A 22,770-nucleotide genomic window follows, 5' to 3' on the forward strand; every position below is an offset into this window, starting at 1 on the left:
CTATCCGCAGAAATCTCGGCATGTCGCCAGAAGATCCTAATCGATCGTAGACACCGGAGAGCGGAACGGAGAGAGAAAAATGACGAAATATTGATTGCTACATTGGAATCTTTTTAGGATCGAGAATATAGGATAAGTGTTTAAATAGAGCAGAGAGATGCGGTTTGTTAGACACGGTTAGACCGATTTCTGAGATTCCCGTTATACCATACGTGGAAGAAATGCGAAATAACACGCTCTGTTCCACATGTTTCTTCTTTCTTTGTGTTATGTATATTTTACGTAAATGTCATATGTATATAAATATATAGATCATATATATATATATATATATATATATATGATCGCACGCGCATACATATACATATATATAATTTGTAAGTGGCACCGCTGCACGCAGAAACTTTCTAACATACCTATCTGTGTGTTCGCAAACCGAGCGATTATAAAGTTGCAGCCTTAAACGAGCGGATCGTGCCGTGCGTGTAAACGGCCGTTGAAAAACTCGGCAGAACCAAGGAAATAAACCTAATGCATTGTAAGAAGCTAGAAATGCAGAAAAAAATGAGAAAGATTGTTAAAAAATTGAATTAAAACTATTTAATCGACTGTCCATATCTTTTCGTGATTTTTATACAATTGCCACGAAATATCATATATCTGCATACTGAAAAAAATTTGCTTTATCTTAATAAATACTTTTTTGAATATTTTTTTGTAAGTAGATATTTATTTATAGTAAATATATATATTTAATAGAAAAAAAAAGGTTTAAAACAAATTAATATCTTAATAGTTCTTGTATCAAATAAATATATGTTAATCCTTAGTAAATATTATTTAAAAATATTAAAAAGAATATTTATTAAGAAATAGTAAATTTTTTTCAGTGTATTATTGTGCGCAAGATAATATTTTACAGAATTAAAATGAATAGAGAGAAAAACTATCTGCTTGTCTAGACTTTTATTCAATGGAATATGATAAAAACTAAGAAAAAATAATTTATTTATGGAAAAAATTAATTTATGGAAAATATATTTATTTCATTAAAATAAATCTTTATTTATATACGGCAAAATAAAATTTTATTCCTAGAAAATAAGCCATCTATTTTATTTTTTTTTACAATAAATGAGATATATGTATTTCACAGAAGTGTATATTTTATCATCACAATCAATTTTTTTCATAACTAATAAATATCAAAGAAGACGTCGTAAATAATATTTGCTTCGCAATATTACGACATTTTTCTCTCAGTATATAAACAAGTTAAGTTGAAGTTTATTCACTGCAGGTAGCTAATGAGAGCTCAAGATCTTTGCTTAATAAGCAAGGTGATTCTCTGTTAAAATAGTCATAAATAATATCTATACATGTCCTGATATCGAAAACAAGGATTGATTCGATTTCAAGATAATAAAAATTTAGAATTCAAAAAGAAAATAAGAGTTTTATCAGATAATTTAGAAATAATATTGCAACATCGATAATATGATGAAAGATACTATAAGGCGTTATTTGTTAATTATCTCTCTAGGAAAATTTCGAGAATGTTGACATTTACAGAACGGGAAACCACTAAAGCGATGCTGAAATATTATCATATTTTGAAACAAAGAATATAATGGATTATAATAAATCTTACTTAAGAAAAAGTTCTATAAGATTTTAAAAACAAATCCTCTCCGGCTTATAATGATTAATAATGTAAAATTTTACATAGCAGTTGCAATACATAACAGTGCACATACAAAATTTAATTTAATCTGACCAAATGTTTTACTTTTAACGCTAATGATAACGTGATTTCGTTTCTTTTAATAATAAATTGATTTAGTCTAACTAACGCTATCGTCCCAATATGCATTCGGGATAAGCACGTAATTACCACGTGGGGCGCTAGAAACGACTTTTGCCTCTTTCCCCTTCATCACGCAGCGTATTACGAAACTAGATGAATTGTATGTAAAGATAAGCGTTGCAGCAAGCAAGTCGCAGCTTAGACCTAGCTACTTTCGTAATTTCTCAAGCTACAAGGAGAACCTCATCTTTTCATCTAACAGTAATTGCCGTAAAAGATGTTACTCATTGTGATGTCTATTCTTAACTTTTACCCGTCCTGAGACTCTATTCAGACCTCGGTATCGCCGCTTGTGTTATTACACTTCTTTCCACGAGACCGCCGATTCAGTCAGTGGTACAAAAGTAACGGTGCGCGCGCGAGCCGTTGTTAGTGCGAAAAAGACCGAGTGAAAGTCCAGTTAGTTTCGAGAGTGATTCAAGATCTGTCTCTACGGGCGCCTTTAATAGATTCATTATACCAATCGCCTTTAAATATCCAAATGATATATCCACGTCTTAATATAAAGCGAAGTAGCAAAAGTTGTTTTTGTAAATCTTTTTCTTTAGATTTAACAATATATCACTCGAAAGATAAAAATTATTGTTCAAGCAGATAAATCATAAAAATGAATAATAATTTGTATTTTTTATTTTATACAATAGATCTATTAATTTATAATGTATTCACGAACATTATAAATATGACATTATAAATATATTTTTTCTTCTTCAAAAGAACTTAGTACCATATAAATATCCGTAATGTGTGTTAACGTAATCCATTCATTAGATTTATTATTTAACTCAGACATTATATAATTAATCATTACTTACAACTAGACTTTGTACACTGTTTTATTCAGATAATTTTTTATCCAGTTGCATTAATAATGAGTTTTTTAAAAGAATTTACAAATATATACAAATAAAATTTTAATTAATGAAATTTATTTCAAAAAATGAAAAAAAAAATTTTAAGTTGGATTACACACATAATTCCAAATAATTCCAAAAATCTTGCAAATTCTTTTAAGTAAAAATTCAATAGACTTTTATAAAAAAAAATAATTGTTTGAATAAATTAATGATTTTTCTCGAGAATCTGATGTCAGATTTTTAATTACACTGATAAAGAACGAATATATATATCAGTAAATATATTATCAATATAATCAATAAATATATTATAATTAATAGCATAATTTGATAATACAATTGATAATACAATTTTACGGTAACAATCAGATTTCTTTAAATATTGAGTTGTTAACGTACGCATGTTTCGCGAATGCTGGCAGTCACACGTAGCGCAATCCTGCGAATTCTACAGGCATTCACGCGAACGGGTGAGTTGGCTTTCGAGAAGATCCGTGCGATAAGACCATGCATATGTCAGACGTTATTAATTAATCTAGCTCAGTTTGCGTAAATCGAGCTATAATCGGGGTAAAGACACGTCCGCGTTCCACGATTATGACACACTGCGTTTCCGCTCCGGATTCATCCGTTCCTTCGTGAACTAATGCAGATTATGGTCGTTAAGCCGACAGTAAGACTATGCTGTCAAGAATAGTACAGTAAGACACCGAGAGAAAGTATGAAAAGATGCAAAGGTCTCTCTCTCTCTCTCTCTCTCTCTCTCTCTTACACTCTTTCTTTCTCTGATTTTCTTTCTCTGTTTAACATCAAACACCGAAATTAAAAATGCTTTCATTGAAATTGAAATTGCTTTCTACACTACGCGAAAGATATTTATATATCTTATCATTTTGCTTATTATTAATAAATAAATTAAATTGCATTTTGGATCATTGAAAAGTAAATTAAAATGTCTTTCCACTTTTTGTATATAATTTTCTCTTTCGAACGAATAAAAAAGTATCATTTCTTTCCAATGTTTTTTTAAAGCGACAAGACTGCAGATTCTGAATTTCCGAAAAAAGAAATCAAATGAAGTTACAATGAGAAATAAATATCAAAATTTTATTCTTTAATTCTCCGCCGACAATGTTGGATTTAAAAGACACAATTGATTTTTTTTATTATGATAAACTCTAATGAATAAATCTGTAAAAAATAAGTAAAATACAATTCAACTTCTATAATAGTAAAAAGATGTGTAAACCTTCATAAGTATGTAAGAATTTTTTTAGATTTTTACACGGAAAGAACGGCTAAAATATCTAAAAATTTAGCTATCTAGATACAAATCTGAAAATAACTTTGTTGGACTATCAAAATAATTATACAGTATGCTCAAACTGGTTAGAATGTCAAAACTTTTTGTAGCATCGCTCATCATGCTTGCATGTTCTATATAATTATTTTGATGGATCAACAAAACTATTTTCAGAACTACGTCTAAATTTTTAGATTTTACTTCTTCAAAATCATCCTTTTGTGTATACAGTCTAGAACAATATGAAAATCTGCAAAAATTTGAAATTTAAAAACTCGGGACAAAGGAAATGAAAATTTTATATCTTCGATAGAGAGTTAAAATTGATATTACATTATGCAAGTGAACTCATAAGGAATGTCTTCGGCATATGACCATCGACGTAATCAACGTCGGACATCATTTGTCACTGCTAATCTTCATGACATGTTACGTCGTTCCTCCTCATTAACCTTTCAACCGAAAGCTTCTTCCGTTGTCTCGACTTCGCTCACGCTCGTAGAAAACAGTGAAGATCTCAGTTACGTTATGCATCAACTACAATACTCTATTTTTATTCGTAGTTTCTATTCTTCTATGTCGTATTCAAAGACCTGTATTTAAACCTCCGAGATGTTTTTCTGTCTTTTCTTAACGTAGTTAGATAAAATTCAATTACACGTAATATAATGTAATAAATATTATTTAACTGTAGTTATAGTTACATAATACCTATTGCAGTATTAATACAATTAAATAATTAAACTATTATTTTACATAATTTTTTGATATTTTGCATGCCATACAAAATATTTCATTTAAAAAATCACAAAATTTCAGAGGAATGTCTATAAGGAGAACAATAGTTGAATAATTTTTACCTTACTAAACCTTTAATAAAAATATTCGGGCTATTTTGCTGAAATTATGACAAACTTTATTTGCCTGAAAGTAAAAATACTCAGAAGATAGGAAGATAAAAAGTATATTCAAGTGATTATTACAATAAAATCGTACTATTTTCAAGACTGTAAACACGAACAACTGTCAAAATTTTACGAAATGTAAAAAGTACCTTATAATATGGCTATACGATAGCTTATTTAGTCAGAAAAGTAAAGTAAATGTTACATAAGGGGGCGTCTATCCCTATATAGATCTGCCAATTTCATAAAATGTAAAATAATATATGCTAGAATTCAAAGAATTCAAAGAATTCTAGCACATTTTACATTTTTCTCCGTATATATTTCATTCAAGGACATACCGAGGCGTTTCAATAATTTGAGATACATATCTAGAAAGTACGTTTCGACAAATCAAGCTGTTATCGAAACCTAAAGAATCGTTTACATTTTTGCAACAATATTCTCGCCATTTAAATACATATCTCAGCGTGTAAAATGCGCATTCGTATGTCGAAGAGTTATAAAATCCATGTGAACACGCGAACAATGTACTTCCGTTGCTTATTAATACGTAATTTCGCGTAATTACGAGATTCTAAAGGATTCGATGTGTCTGCATCAGCCGTCTGTGTACCGAGCTGTTAAAAGGCGCGTTGCAAGGCAGGTTTTCGTATGGTCGAGGTGCGTTCCGGCGTGCACCGCCTCGCCGATCGAATGCTGCATTCCTATCGAGCATTCCAATAATGCAGTCAGTCGTTGGTCTCCAGGCCACTGAGCTGTAATAGCTGGTCGGTCTCCAATCGACACGCACATAAAGTCCACCTCGGCAATATTCTCGAAATGAAAATATTTCGCGAGGTCTTTATAAGCAAAGAACCCCTAATCTCCAATAAATTCGACTTTCGATGATCATTGATCGGATATTTTGCGATATTCTCGATGGTCCTCCATTATTCTTGTCGAGAATAATGTTTTTCAATACGGAAAGAATAATTTTAAAGTATATCTAAAAATTTAGCTAGATTGAGAAAATGTCTGCTTAAAAATGAACGATCTAGAAGATTTTAATTAATCCGATTGTCTCAACCAGCATTGACAAATTTAATCGGAAAATTCTGATTCATCCATTTTTAGAATTTCAATTAATTAACTAGATATATTTCTCAGTGAACATATTGTAGAAATCTAATACAAGCCGAAAAAAATAATTAATTACTTATTTTAAGTATTAAACACTGTTTCAGTACTTTTAGTACTCCAAATAAGTTTTTCAATAATAAATTGGTCAATATTAGATTCTGTAAGAATGTCTGAAAATAATATTGTTGGATTATCAAAATAATTATGTAGAACGTTGCAAGCTGATTACCAGAATATCAAAATTTTTTGCAGCATTACTCATTGTCTAAATTTTCTATAAAGTTCTGTAGAATTATTTTGATCCAAAATTATTTTCACATCTTGACCTAAATTTTTAGATACAGCAAAATCATTTTTTTTTCGCAAATACTAAGGATTCGATAAATAGATATATGAACGAGAATAGTTTTCGAAAAATGAAATGTTTCGAAGAAGAAAATGAAGCGTTCTGATAGTTGAGAGAACATTAGAGAATGAATGTAAATATTTGCAACTCGTAAGATCGACTTTCTCGTATTCTCTCGACAAATATACACGGAGTTGAGCTACCGATTTCGTCAGATAAGCAAAAGCGAGATCAGCGAAGGGAGATAAGAGCGCTTACAAATCTAGAGCCGTGTGTCCGCATCTATCGAGATGAGAGAGCGAACGAGGAAGAGAACGGAGTAATTTCATCAATGCTCAACTTCGTGCTCTGCATATCCCGGCATTGCTCGCTCTCTCGCGCATTTTGCAATCACACGTAGTAAAGAGAGAATCCCTCACGCGGTTGATTGCTATCGTAAATAGAGGTCCGTAATGAGAAACATCGAGTTTCCCCGTTTCGACGATTCAATGGGAGCGTGAGTGGAGTCCAGTTCATTGAACTCGGAACGCCAAAGATCACGTGCCAATTCTTTTTGCCGATCGTCGTGATCACGAGAAGTAAAAGTATTAGGGAGAGAAATTTATCTTATGAAATTATTGTTCTCTAATCCAAAAAAATTCGGAATAATGACAGAAAAAAAATTTATCACAATTCACGAGCGTGAAAGACAAGAATTTACAATTAAACTTGCTGCGTCTATCGTTTTAAACCGGTTTCAGTGGTCTATCATCAGTTTTTAGATCACTGTTGTCATAATCCAAACAGAGAAAGGAGCTATATTAATTGCAAAATTCGCAAGGCAAATCATATTTTAGAATTGTTGAACATTCACCGAGCTATAACACACGGCATTTGATATTAATTCTTAATTTATTCGCGTACTAGTTCAAATATATACTTATCGCAATATCTCGCATACTTGCTACATTACCAAGTGTATGTGTCTTATGGATCAAGATATTCAATATTATAAGATATAAGGCAACCTTCGATAAAACCTTCTTTCGCGCTTTGTAATTTTTCCTTTTCTTTACTTTGATCAGCGAACAACTGCTCAAACGTGAAGACAGTAGCGCTTACTCATGTTTACGATATTATTGTCGACACCGGAAATTGTAATAATATTTCTCTATTACCCGAAGTAAAAACCGAAGGAGATGAAACTTTTTGTTATATAGAAATTTTCCTTATTATCTGTATAGTCATAAAGTTAAATTTGCACTATTTGCGGCAAAATATTTGCAAATTAGTCGCTTTCCCCGAGGAAGCAAAAAATCGGGGACGAGTAACACTTCTGAAGAATTTATCATACCGTGCAAGAATTATCATACCATTCATAATTAATTTGCGTAGAAAGAGTTTTAATAGCACCGAAAAATAATACAATTTGAAAAGAAAGAAATAATAAATGCTATAATATTCTACATATGAAAACATTTAATAATAATAAATAACATGTCATAATTATATTATATAAATATAAATACTATATAATAAAAGAAATTAAAGTCATGGAAAAAATATTGTATATTACGTACATATGTACATTTAAATTTAAATATTTTTATGTTAATAAAATATGCACATATATTTCTTTAATTTGAGGAGAAAAATAGAAAAGAATATTTAGTATCTAAATTTATAGCTCATAAATACTCTCACAATTTTATCATTTTTTCCGACAAAGGTTTTCTGAAAATATGAAATTGCTTTTTCAGTGAAGTTTACAATTGCTATATAAGTATTAAACATCACGCGACAGCGGGTCAATAATAGGATTCAACATAGCGAATTCATGTCCAAACAAAAGTATAACGAAATGCCGCGGTACATATGTATGTAAGTGAAAAAAGTGCGCGTACACATAGATATCTGCGTGCAGCGATTACTTCTTCTTACATAAGAGTATTTCCTGTTCTTATGCCAATCCACCACATATTCACATAATATGTAAAACATATCTGTCTCAGGTATCTGTCACACCTAGCGTGTCGCTTGACAACAAGAAAAATACCTTGATCAATAATGATACTCCACTCTTTTTTTCTCACTGACTAATTTTCTCACATTGATTATGGCATTTCATTTATTCCTATCTCTATTCAATACAAGGATATTAATTTCAGCAAAGACAGCAATAAACAAATTTTTTTAATTAATGAAAGATTGCAAGAAAAAATGTATTTTATTCATATAAAAATCGCTTCAGATAAAACGCGATTTTTGAAATAAATTTTATAAATTCCATCATTAATTCCTATACTTGCATCTTTCTCGTTAATTTTAATTTATTATATCTTATAATTTATTAATATATCGTCAAATAATTTTATAATTTATAGCGTGTTACAGTATTTAAAAAAAAAACTTAATTTCTATCTCGAGAATAAACTCAAGGACCAAAGGATTCCAACTACATAGCTGAGATATCGATTGACATTCCCATGTGGAAACGTATATCGAATACCTTTATATGCGTGCGAACATGCGCGGGGAGAAGTAAAAACGATAGAAGGTACACAATGCATTTTGCTAACGATCGCAGAACTCGACTGCAGATAGATAGTCCGAGGCCGAACATGAATGCTAATGGTCGCAAAGTTCGTTCTCTAATGAAACAAATAACGTGTCTCGAGAAAGACGTCAACAATTTATGATACCTTGTATAGTTACTAATTATTCGCGGATATGCAACTTCTTTTTTTGCGCCAGTGTTATTTCCATTATCATTATCATTGTGGATCAGGAGGACTTTAGCGCGGATCGATCAATCGACCGACTCCTCAAGCCGATTCTGGTAACGAATAATACAAATGTGAAACAAGCAAGTCAGTCTTTGACTGACACGACACAAAAGAAAACGCGGCAGTTGTTGATTCTGCTAGTGAACCGGCCGATCAATCGACTTTTCAAGCAAATGCATAATGGGTACAAAAAATTGAACGTTCGATATTGATTTATACTTTATACTTTGAACGAAATATAATTAAGGTAGTATAAAAATATTTTCAAGAAGTGAAAAGAAATGTTAAGTACTTGGAAAAGAGATACATAGAATATAATCTTCCTAATCACGTAAAATTGTTAAATTTATAATATCAAATTATATCCACTTTGAGTTATTTTTAATCATATTTATAAGTTACCATATTTATAAGTCCTACTAATTATATTAACTAGATTAATTGTAAAACAATAAAGTTAAATAATTTATAATAAGAAAATGTATTAAATTTGATTCAAATTTAATTTATTTAGTTATTTATTAAATGCACGAATGATGTTTACTTGTGATACTAATTACAGAAATGAATTAATTTACATTTTGACACAGATGGAAGTTAAGAATAAGAAAATGTTATTTAACTCAAGAGATTGGAACATCATTACTTCCATATCAATAAAGACTTGAACTCTTCCGATTTTCTAATTTCTTCTTTCACTTCTCTCTATTTTCTTGCTTTCATCATCTTTTCACGTTTTTATTCTTATATAAGAGAGATCGTTAGTTCGGATCATATGCTCTTTGCGCGCATTTTGAAGATGATCATGTCCTCGAAGAACTTACATAAGATGTCGCAAAGGTCATAAGGAAGAAATGATAATCCCTAGTTAGTGATTCTAATTCAGGACGTTGGCATTTGTCACGAGACTTTAAAATTAAAATTCTGTTAAGGTAAAGTTCTATTAAAGATCCAGGAAGAATATTATGGAAATGGTCTGTTACATCATCATGTGGTTGCAAGAATAATAAAAGCGTAACGTGATTCTCTTCGTCGGAATTAATCTTCAATCGTGACGTCTTTCTCGAACTAGGCACGCAATCAACGATTGAAGCTACCTTTGATGAATTTGCTGATGATAGTATGATACACGAAGACAAGCTCCGTGTTTGTTGAACGGCAAATACGTATTATTGAGTGACAACGCGCATAAAAACATGACAACTTGACAATTCATTGGTATCTACAATACATTCATCATTCTGTAAACAGAAAAGAAATCAAAGAAGATTAAGAGAAATTAATTCAGATGACTTAAAAAATGGAGATGAAATAAACATAAAATCCTATTTAATATAAAAATATACATTTTATTATACTTATTCAAGAGTACTTGACGAAGAGCTGACTGTACGCTTTGTCTTATTCTGATAGAGAAAGATTTCCTAATTTTTTGGAAACGCCTGCGAATTAATCCTCATCAAATACCATAAAAAAAATATTTCATGGTAAATACATGACTTTCCTTGAAATCAAAACTTTTTATAGTACTCTTAAAACTATAAGGATATTGTAAAGAAAGTAACGCTTGAGTAATATTTATCCTTTGATACCCTAAGAATTAATAATTCATGTTTTACAGCGATCAACACCGAAATTATAATTTCAGGCCACGCTTCATTTCATGCAAGCGATGCAACGGATCGGATACCTGAGTGAAAAACTTCGGACCACATCGGGAACTCGAGGTGAAAGTAACTGAACGAACGCCTACGAATTTGTTTGTGTCGCTGTGAAACGACAACGTCCTTAAAGTGTCAACGTTTTATTGTGGTCGACGTAGTTGACAATGCATCGGCGCTGAAAAAGACACGAGGTGAAGCAACGTCAGAGTGTCATCTGAATATATCGCAATGATTCAGTGTGGCCGACCGTGCACGCGATGACACATCCATTGAATCAAATTAAGAGCAGCGACTAGAGCCGTGACATTACTCGCGATGATCGTATTAATCGCAGCCTCCCAGTCCAGACATCTCGATTCATGTTTTCGAACGTAGTGTACCACGCCAGTTGAAAGAGGCAAATAAATTGCGAAATCAGTAAAATATGTAAATAATTTTGGGAATCGATGAAATAAAGACTGCTATAGAGATGGATTATATAATTTTTTCTCGGAATGATTGTTATTAATGATTGAACTCTCGGACGATCCGAATTTTCTCGATTCCTGTTCTTGAACGCGGCGAACCAAGAAATGTGTCAGCGAAGAAAAACAAGATTTGAAAAATAAGAATCCACTCGCGAAAAAAATCTAAAACAGAAGTAAATTGAAGAAATTAATGATTTATTCTTTTCAAAATAACCGTGACGTCACAAGGATGATCAAACCAATCGCGAATCATTCAGAAGATATGAATCGCAAGTTTAACGATGATAGAGTTATTTTAACCTGTCATAAAGTTTACTAAAGTCCATTCTTGATTTATGATCAATTATAAATAATATTATGTGTGCGTATATTTTTTATGTGTTTCTCTTAAAGTATTTTTCATATTATGTGATTACATAAAATTATAAATAGAATTTTATATTTTTCTAGAATTGTGATATAAATTTCAAAATTACCTAAAGTAGTTTAGTTATGCCATCACAAAATTTTACTATAAATCTTTTTTATATCATGGCTAATATTTCATCAATAAAATATAGATAATATTAAAGAAAACATAATAATGTTTAATGATATTTAACATTACACAAACTGAAATCTTTTACATTAACTTTACCTGTAACTTTTGACTTTCGAATTTCGAACTTTTAAATTGATCATATAATATTTGTTTACTATTAAATATGTTTTAAACAATTCAAGAATTATTGTAAGAAATTCAAATATATGTTAAAAATTACCTATAAATCTGCAGCAGAATTCTTTCGTGTTGATTTCATTATCGCTGTTTGAATACATATTATTATATTATTATTGTGACATTTATCGATTCGTCATCAACAATCATCGGTCACATTACACATCAATTTAATCGTCAAATATGCACAGTTAATATGTAAACAATGTAACGAACATCTTCGAATATCTCGGCGATAAACGCGCGTGGCATACATGACGCTCTTTTTTCGACATCCAGTTGATTTAGTCGCTTATCGTGTTCATGCAATGTTTTGTTGTTTAACCAAGGTAAATGTATTTTAGAAGTATGCAATAGACACTCAAAATATCGAACTGAATATTTTTTTAAATTAGGATTATGTATGTATGTGTTCTCATTCTTTTTTATCAGAGTTTAGCTAGAAAATATCTAATTTATTGAAATTTTATAACTCGATAATTTTTACAGCTTGCGCTAGAAAAATTTATATTCGGACGTAAATATTTAACGCAAACACTTAATTATCAGTAATTAATATAATTACTAATTTTATTCAAAATGTTGACAACACAAAAATAATAAATTAAAAACTGGTACTCTACGAAAGACATTCTTTACAAAAAGGATTTATATAAGTTAAATGTACACCGAGAGAAAAAAATGCAACTAATTTATTAATTATAATTTAATTATAATTTATAACCATTTTCTGGAACTACTATATATTTATAATTGTTTTAACTATGGAAATATAGTTATATATCAGTCAATTATACTATAAATAATAGTCACACAGTGTTTGAGAATCTTAGTTTGAGAAATTTAATTTTTTCTTAATATATTTTTTAGTTATTATTACATAAGTAATAAATTAATTTTCAAAAAATGATTATATTGAATATTCAAAATTATCATAATTTATAGTACTTTTTTTTTATGTTTAAGAGAATTATACATAAATGATAATTATTGTTAATATCATAATCATAGTAATCATAAAAATAGAACTCCTAACTATAATCTGGAGATACTGATAGTGTCTCGGCGCTAAACCGACACTTATTTTTACCATGCAAACACCAACACAAATACCAACCACCTTCTCTCAGTATATACAGATGTGATAGAATACGTTTACATTAATGTGCCAAAAGTTTCTTTAAATTTCAAGCCAAAGCGAAGGACATTTGTAAGATTGACATCTTAGAAGTAACATTTATATCTTTGAAGTTTTCCACACTAAAACAATCGATTCATGTCACGATCGAATGGATTAAATATTTTGTACGTACACCATCGTCTAAGGAAACCGCCCTGCAGTTTAGCGCAGATCCCACGATGCACCCTCATTCTGAGTAGCGTTCACCGAGCGTTCACCCCGAGAGCACAGCACAAGAGGCGCGAAGCGCAAACGCGTGTTTTCTTTCTGCCTCCTCTCTCTCCAGTGTTCCACAGCGTCTGGATACGCCTTTGAGACGCACGCTGCGTCATGCACGAGTAACAATCGACTTGTCAAAGTGGATTCTTTCGAGACCTCATTCAACGGCTCGCGCGTACGGTCCACCTCGTCCTCGCGGCACGCGGCGTTTTCTCGCGGCGACCTCGAAGCGCTGGCTTGCCTACCAACTGGAGAAAGTCGGTCCTTCTCTCGCGGTGCGCTAAGTGTGCCGGTCGGATCGTCGGCCGTTATTATGTACCGGAGATGCTGGTACGATCCGGGTATTAAAAAAATAGCGCGCTTTTACTTCTCTCTTTTTTACTCGCGTCGATCGTTCGTCGTTGTTTTTGCTCGTCGCCCGAGGAAACGTTCCTCGTAAGTCAGGACATATCCCATGGATCCTTCACGTTCACGGCCGAATGATCTCTCACGGTGATATCAACCAAGATCGCGCGATTCCTGCACGAGACAAGTTGGAATATTCGCGGCGACTACTGCTGCCTCCTCGATCGCTGGTGGTCGCGACAGTGATCGTGTGAACAATCAGCGATGATGATGTATCTCGGCGAGGAAGAGGCATGCGATCTAGGAAGAAGGAGGGACGTAGAGATGCAGATAGGAAAAAAAGAGAGAAGGCGAAGAAAGGAGAGGTCAACGAGAGAATCGATTGAGAGAGATCAAGAGGAAAATAGAACGGAGATGAAAGTAAGAAAAGGGAAAAAGAAAGGAGAGGAATGAAATTGATGCAAAATCAAGCGGAACCGAGGAATGTGTGTACCTCGAGGAGGAAGTGGATGAGCGTGTGATGGACGATCTAGCGCGAGTGTGGACGATCTGGCGAACGTGATGCGATCGATGTGAGATCGGCCGAGACACTGCGGGATCGCCGATCCACGGCACGACACTCAGGTGAACGATTTATTTCTGCCCCCACTTGACGCTCCACTTTGCCCCCTTCAGTACGCCCGTTCAGTGTCTACTACTACTACTGCTCCAACTGCTTCTGCATCGCCGTTGTTCCACCATTCTTCGCGGCCCCCCTTACGGTGCTTCTACTGCATGACTGTTGCACAGGAACGTTTTACCTCGCTCGCGGACCCTATTTTGTTTCCTTTATGAATGAAATTCGTTTCTTAATTTCTTTCATTTTTATCTTTTCCCGTTTGAAATATCGGTTTTAAGTGTGCTCGAAATAACATAAAAAAAAACACAGTCAAAATAATAGAGATTTTGGAATAAATAGAATAAAATTCCCTTGTCAAAATTAATGCAAGACTATAAATTACACAAAAATGTTATTATATGCAATAATTACTTGGTTCAAATATTTCAAAAGTTCATATATTTATTATAAAGTTTATCACAAGCATCGAATTTCAAAACAAATTTTAAATTTTGAGTTTAATACTTCAGTATCATCAAATTAAAATAAATTCGATTTGTTCATAATATAAAATCGCTTCGATTAATTTTATAATATTCTTCAAAAAAAATTAATTTTTGTTTTAAATACATAATAATGATCATTTTTTTTTAATTTGTAACACAATTATATTTTAAGAATATTATCAAAGAAATATTCTTTTTAAAGATAATCGTTACTTAAAAGAAAGAAAGTAAATTGAGTAATCACTTTTTTAGCAATAAAATTTTTCTGTATATTATCAAGTATACAGTTTACGACGGCTTATAATAAATTTTTGTGATAAAATAATTAAATAATTAATCAATACTTATTTGATTTTAATTCATAAAATTCAAAAATAGATAAAAATCTGAATATATCTTCTGAACGAATTAACATTAAATACTTCAGATATTGAAGTTTCTATAACTTTCGCACATCATAATAACTCTTTTGAAGATAATATATCTTCTTTTCTGTATTTTTTTATCCAGCCGTCACAAATCCTGATATTTATGCGTTCTTGTGTCTCCATCATCAAAATCTATCGCCTCCTCTTGTTTTCTCCATTACGCTTTATTCTACGATAAATCCTCTTTTTCGGTTCCCTCTTCGTGTGGAACTCCCCCTATGTGTGAAATCGCGAATCCTTTCTTTCCGTGCTTCCCCATTGCGACCTACCTCCCCGATACGGCTAATTTGACAAGCAATAATAACAATTCGGGGGCTGCGTAGGTGGAGCACGATTACCTTCCCGAACGTTACATGTTTTATAGACTTTCGGATGGTTCGTCCATGCGACGAGTATATTTGTTATTCTAGAACTTGACACAAAAATGTCGTGGACTTTTCAACATATATGAAATTCAACTTGAAAGTTGATTTCTTTTAACGATTATATTATTCTTTTTATATATTGCCATAGGCATATTATTTCATAAACTCTTTTATTATAAATTTTGAAAGCAAGAGATTCTCTCTTTTAAGTTTTATATTAATAAGTTTTAAATTATGAATTTTTTAAAAGATTTATACTAAAAATATTTTAAAAGATGTTTAAAAGATGTAAATCTTCCTTACGTTACAAAAACTACTATTAAAAATATTTGCATACTGTAAGATTCATATCAGGTAAAAAATTGTTCGCATGAATATGTATAAATATATATAAACATACATAAACATGCATAAACATATATAATTATATATAAAATATGTCCATACTTGTTCATACATTCTTCTTTCTTTCATAAAATTAGTTTTTAGTATATTAGAAATAATAATAATAATGTGAAAACATAAAAAATATTAAATGAATTTTCGCATTATTTATTTTAGAAAAAAATAAGTTTAAAAAAATATTTAAAAAATTGCTTATACATAATTATGCATAATTATATTTATATATAATTATATATAAATAATTTTTTTACATTTTTTCAAACTTGATTTTTTTCTAAAACAAATAGTGCGAAAATTACCTTTATAATTATTTTTAATGTTAATTTTCACATTACATTATTATTTCTATTACATCAAAATAATTTTATAAAAGAAAAAAGAATGTATGAACATGTATGGACATATTTCATATATAATTATACATTTATGAATATTTATGCGTGTTTGTATGTTTGTACATATTTATATATATTTATGCATGAAAAATTTTTTACCGGGTAGCGATATGTTCCATGTGCCACAGAGTTTTGCTACCATCAACTGGTTACCGCTATTTTACTCACGCATTAAAATCTCTTCCTCTCTTTCTCTCGAAACATATGGAATTTATCATTAATTTGCTATTATGATATGGTTACATACAAAATTTTGCGAAGATCAATGAACAGAAAGGTTGTAATAGGATATCGCAGAATCTCGCAGAGATCGAGAAAGAGGTCTTCCAAAAATAACCCGGTTTCAATTTCCGCTACTGCGTTCATGATTGACAATCGCCAGCCGAGAACATCGTAATGGTAGGCGATCGAGGACATAAATCTAGGTTAACGCTAGGAAAACTACGAGTTTTTGTGAGAGGCTTCTCCTTCCGACGTTCGTTATACATTATCTCGTCTCTCAAGTTTCTTTAATTTGACTGGTCGATTGGACAGCGACGATGAATATTTAAATTTTTAAAAAAGTGATAACATCAAAATGCAAAAAAGGCAAAAAAAGGAAAAAACAAATATATAATAAAAATAAAAAACCGTTTACACGCCCATGAAATTTCGTGCGTTTTTTTTAGATCTTCGAGAGACATGCGTATTCGCAAAATAAGTAAAGGATTACATTTTTCTATAAATACGCGGAACTTTTTGCTCGAGTGTTGTCGAGTGTATGTCTTGTGTGCGGAAAAGTCCACATTGCAATTTCTTAGAAGTACACTCCGGTTCTCTGCATCGAGCATTCTCTATGATTTTATGTAGCATTTAGCTTGTGAATGCATGATTAGATATTAAATCCACGTTCTAAAAGATTAAAGACTACCTAGAAAGATTTAATAGCTATAAGTTCAAATGGCACTCGAACCAAATGATTCAGATGTTTAACGTCAGAATTAAGAACTGAAATGTCAATTTTTAAGAGTGGAGTATCCTGCGCCAAAAGATTCTATAGTCAAACTGCTCAACTTGCGAAAGATTAAATTTAAAAATTAATAGATATATATAAGTTAGACATTGATCTAACTACTCACTTACCAAAATAATAAATAGTGTTCTATATATGAATCGTTAATTATTCACTGTTAAATATTAAAGAAGCAACATAAACCCTTAAGTTAAATAATGTTTTATTATTTTTAATTTTCATGCGTATCAAAATGTAAATTAATTTATTTCTAAGTCAGTTTTCAAGCAAACAATGTTCACAATTTATGCACTTACTAAATAATTAAATACATTTAAATTAAATTTGATATATTTTCTTGGGTTAAATTGTTTAACTTTATTGTTTTAATTAAATTAACGACATATTATATGACAAATAAAAGCAATGGCAACCTAGAAATGATTAGAAACTACTCCAACAGCACAAAACTTATTGTTACAACGTGTAATATTGCAGCAATATTGCTGCAACTTTTGTTTGCTGTTAGGATATTCAAATTGGATATAATTTGATAATATGAATTTAACAGTGTTTTTTATAAACTGACAATATCGTTTAATATATTCTATGTAAAGTGAAGCTTTGAAGAAGCCTTGCAATTATCAAACAAATGGATTCTATTGACTCACAAAATCAATATTTCAATCGATCTTATGTGAATGTACGTCAAGCAGATCGCTAAAGAACTTCTTATCGCTCAAAACACTTCAGTAATTACAGAATTATTACGTAATTACGATCTTTTTTCTTTTCGTAATTGATCTTATTTCAAGTTCGAACGAGCCTTGACTCTTTAATTAGAGGATAATTAATTTCAGTACTGTGCAAACAATAGCTTCCGCGGCATCAACAAATCCTAACAGGTTGCTTTCTAGAGGTTGCTATTATTCGTTTGTGCAAAACTGAGAATAATCCGACATAATTGCTATATTCTCCTTCGACTTGACATTTTCTGCATACCGCCCGATGTGTTACGTAATATCGTAGACTTCGTATCGTCATTACTTATTAAAAAAAAAAAGGATAAAAAGAAGAATAAATAAGAATCTTACATAAAATTAATTTTTATGAATATGCTATTTTTATGAACATATTACTTTAAACCTTTTTTTGTTTAACGTGTTTGTGCTAATAATGATTATTAAGTATAATATATCTGTTAATAACAACTTTTTACTTCGTAATCGTATAAAATATTCTGATATTTTTAAACGCTATTCTTTCTACGATTATTTCTACGATTATAGGGTAACTCCGGCATATATATCGCACTTATCAAAAATTTAATTTATTAAGTATTATTTACTATGTTTAAAATAAACGAACTATATCAGTAAAAACTTTGTACTGTCTACTATTACGAAAAAAATATTAGAAATCTGAAATATTTATATTTCGTATTAAAAAATGAACTTTTTAATCCTTGCATTTTTGTCATATATCCCATAGGGGTGGGATATATGGTTACTCATAGGGGAAGAAGGGATATGTACGGCTCATGAAAAATTTACAAATAATGCATATAAATAAGACATAAAATGACACAATAACTTATAAATACGTTTATAAAATATTATTAAGGAATAAGATAAGGAATAAGATGATAAATATATATTTGAAGTAGATGTAGAATAAGTAATAATTACAATATTCTCACATGTATTACAAGTGTTATGACATGAGGTACATATTTCATGTAATATACGTTTATTGTATTTAGTGCATTGAATTCAATGCGTATTTTGTATGCTTTGGGCATAAATCCCTGCTAAAAATGCCGTGTATCCTAAACAGAGGGGTATACAAGGGATATACAAGACAACAAACAAAGAATACAAGAGCAAAAAATATTTATATTTTGTTATACAACATGCTTTACTATTCCTCTACACTCATGTATCACGAAATAACCACAGTCTTTTGCACGTCCTACAATAATCATTTTATGTAAATTATAATTTATGATGCTAACACAATGACAAATCGATTCAACTCACAATAATTTCATTAATATTAACTAATATTAATTCATTAATATTAGTAAGAAATTGAAATCGTAATATTATACGTAACACTATACTAATATAACATAAAGGCATATAATAGAGAGAGAGTAGTTGCGGGAAAATTATTCCCACTCCTTCTATTTTCTCTGATTTCTGCGGCGTAAATCTCAACGCGGCATATTTGTCGGAGTTACCCTATAAAAAATATATAACGAATGAAAAAATATATATAGAAAGTTATATAATAACTAGTTGCTCTTTTTCAACAAGATCTTTTATCTTTTCTTTTTTCATTGTTTCACTGCGCATTGCATTGTAATATATTTATTATTATTATTATCACATTTTTTAATCTATTTTATCTATTTTATCTTTGTGATCGTCGTTAGTTTAAAATAACCGTTTATAATTTTTAACGATCTATCGATTTCTATGGACATTTAAAAAATTTTTTTATTTATATATTTATTATTTAATTTTAAGGAAGACTTCGTAGGTTGAAAAAAAATATTTCTTTAATATTTTATAATAGTTTACTTTTTGACCAACATCCATTAATTGCTCATTTGGTCTTTTTCTATTGTATCATATTATGTTTAAAAAAAAACAAGTTTTATTATGTCTAAATACACGTGGCATCAAGTAATCGCAGTAATAACTTAGAATGCGTCCGTGAACTATGTCGGGTGTCTTGAAAACTATATGTTCGCACAGTAAATAAGAAAAATACACATCTACCGGATACCAGGTCTGAAGGGGTTAATACCCCACCGCCGCACGCCGCAAACGTTGGCGAACGCTATAATCGACTGCGCTGTAATTTGCGGGGCGAGACGGCGTAACTAAGTAAGTCAACGATGTCTTTCGCAACGCTCAGTTCTCATCTTTCGAGTTCTTCAAGTCACGTCATTATTTTAAAGACACGGCGAAACCGGCGAACTAAGATGAAATAATTAATTGCCGTTTAATTATACGAAATCCCAATGGCAATTCCATATTATACTGTATCATTAACGGATAGACAGGTGCGTTCTGTAATCATGAGACTATCATAACATAACGCATTTGAAAAGCCTTTATTTTTATACATTGATCGTGTAATACAAAAGTGCGAGGATAATTGAATTGATCGAGTATTACAATGCAATTTGGAGGAGATGGCTGTATGGAAATGCGAATTACATTATCATATTATTCATTTTATTACGGTGAAATATTATCAGCATAAAAAAATCCGAGAAACTTCTTTCCTAGAAAATATGTGTAATAAAAAAAATAACAAGCGTCAATCTATTGTTAGTTAATTTTAATTTCCCTCCGTGTAATCTAGGTATTTTTTAGCACAAGCGAAATTTTACTTTCAAACTTCTTCAAAATAAAGAAAAAGTTCTCTCTCCTAAAATATCTTGTTATAAAACTATTCAGTAATAAAGTATTCTGAAAAGTATTCTGAATTTTTCCTTTTTTGAAAGTCTAGAACAATAAAAAGATTGCAAACGGAAGGAGTAAAATATGATTGCAAACGGAGAATTAAATCTAATTTAATCACAAGAACAGTTGTTAAAAAATGTTAAAAATTACAAACTCACGACAACTAGCGGTTTGTTGCAACACTTGCCGCAAAGAAAACGCCGGCTAGAGATCCAACGTGACCTGCAAGGACGTTCAATGATTCCGCGATATCCTATAATGCGTGCTTCGATAACAAAGCTAATTCTTATCTTATTTTCTAGGAAAGATAGCTCAATCGATCACCGCAGGAATGTCAATTAGAATTGTAATATCGCATATGCAGAGTGTTATAAAATAACGGAATCATCTCTAGTAAGCAGATAGCATCAAATGCAACTTTCTTTCGACACGCGAATCGATTCTTAAAACATTATATTAAAAATTTACTGTTTAGTGTTGTTTGCAAAAACTTAAAGCACATCTTGCTAACGGAAACAAGGCAATATCAATATATAATTGCCCGTTTCTGAACCATGAAGTAACTAGACTGCATCTGATCTACAGCGAAAGCGATTTCTCATTCGCACGTTTTTATTTTTATTTTTTTTTAACAGTCCAGAACTTTCTCCTATCATGAAATTTAAGAATAATAAACTGAATATAATAATTAGATAATTTTAAAAAAAGATTTGTAAGCTAGAAAACATTCTGGATTAAGTAGGCATGCAAGAAATACTGACTTACTTCTCCCTTCGATACAGAGTTGATTTAATGGCATTTTTGTTGTTTGCACAATCGCATCTTCGCATTACTCGACGTATGTAATGTACGTAGGTTGCTATCGACTAGCTTTCATCGGTGACGTAAGTTCCGACATTTACTCGTTTTCAGGAAGGAAAAACTCTCACCTTTTCAAGTGTAAATTATTTCGAAACATGAATGAATGAAATGATCCACGAGACATCTCAAGATTTGTGAATTTTGTAAATTATCAGATTCTTCCAGAAATATAATAATCATAACTAAAATAAAATGAATAAAATGATTAACGTCATTTTTAATTTTAATTGCATCTTGTTCCTTCTTCATTCTTAATTTCTATACTATTCAAACATGTGTGTTTTGCTTATACAATTTTCCTCATAAATCTATCTTTGATTATTGCGCAATTGAATAATAAATGATATTAACTTCTGTCGTTTCATTCAAATTAATGAAAGTGAAAAAAGAGATATTTAAATGAAGTTGAATGAAAAATTCACTTGATAATTAACGGAGGCTTTTGCAACAAGCGTAAAAAGTATCTCGATAAACCTAGTTCTCAGAGTAATATTCTGGAAAGTGATGCGTGGGTATAAAGAGAGAAAAGATCTCAAGAAAAATTGCCAGGCGTGCAATGCTGTAGCAAAGTAACAATGTTCTCTGTAAAATAAGCATAAACTTATGAAAATCAATTCTAGATCGTGTAAGATTTATATCTAATGTCTGTTAGCGCACGAAAAAATCAAACAACTTCTTATTATAGAACTATATTTTTTTGTACAAATAATAAATCAATAATACATTGCGTGTTAAAAAACATAGATATAAATATTAGCAAATTTTTGATTGGCAAAGATAAAAATAGTGACCCATCCTAAATTGTGGAAACATTGCACAATAATGACATTATAAATTAAAATTACAAATTTTATACAAGATTTGATCATATGATTATTAATGTTTTCTTTTCGATAGTTTACAATATCTTATCAGAAGCTATTTGAAGAAACATTTAAATAAGAATTCATTCGTTCAGTCGACGAGATAAATGATAACCGTATA

General features: G+C 30.8%; 1 protein-coding gene across 1 annotated transcript in view; it reads right to left on the reverse strand.

Moving 5' to 3' along the window:
- The window catches only part of LOC108688041 (scavenger receptor class B member 1), a 39,785-nt gene extending 25,403 nt beyond the window's left edge, over window positions 1–14,382 (reverse strand). Inside the window, exon 1 of the mRNA XM_018194120.1 lies at window positions 13,328–14,382. Coding sequence (XP_018049609.1) covers window positions 13,328–13,385 — 58 coding nt within the window. The 5' untranslated portion in view covers window positions 13,386–14,382. The remainder of the gene's footprint in view (window positions 1–13,327) is intronic.
- Window positions 14,383–22,770: the final 8,388 nt, after the last annotated feature.

This window comes from Atta colombica, unplaced genomic scaffold (genome assembly GCF_001594045.1).
Source record: "Atta colombica isolate Treedump-2 unplaced genomic scaffold, Acol1.0 scaffold224, whole genome shotgun sequence".
Lineage (NCBI taxonomy): Eukaryota > Metazoa > Arthropoda > Insecta > Hymenoptera > Formicidae > Atta > Atta colombica.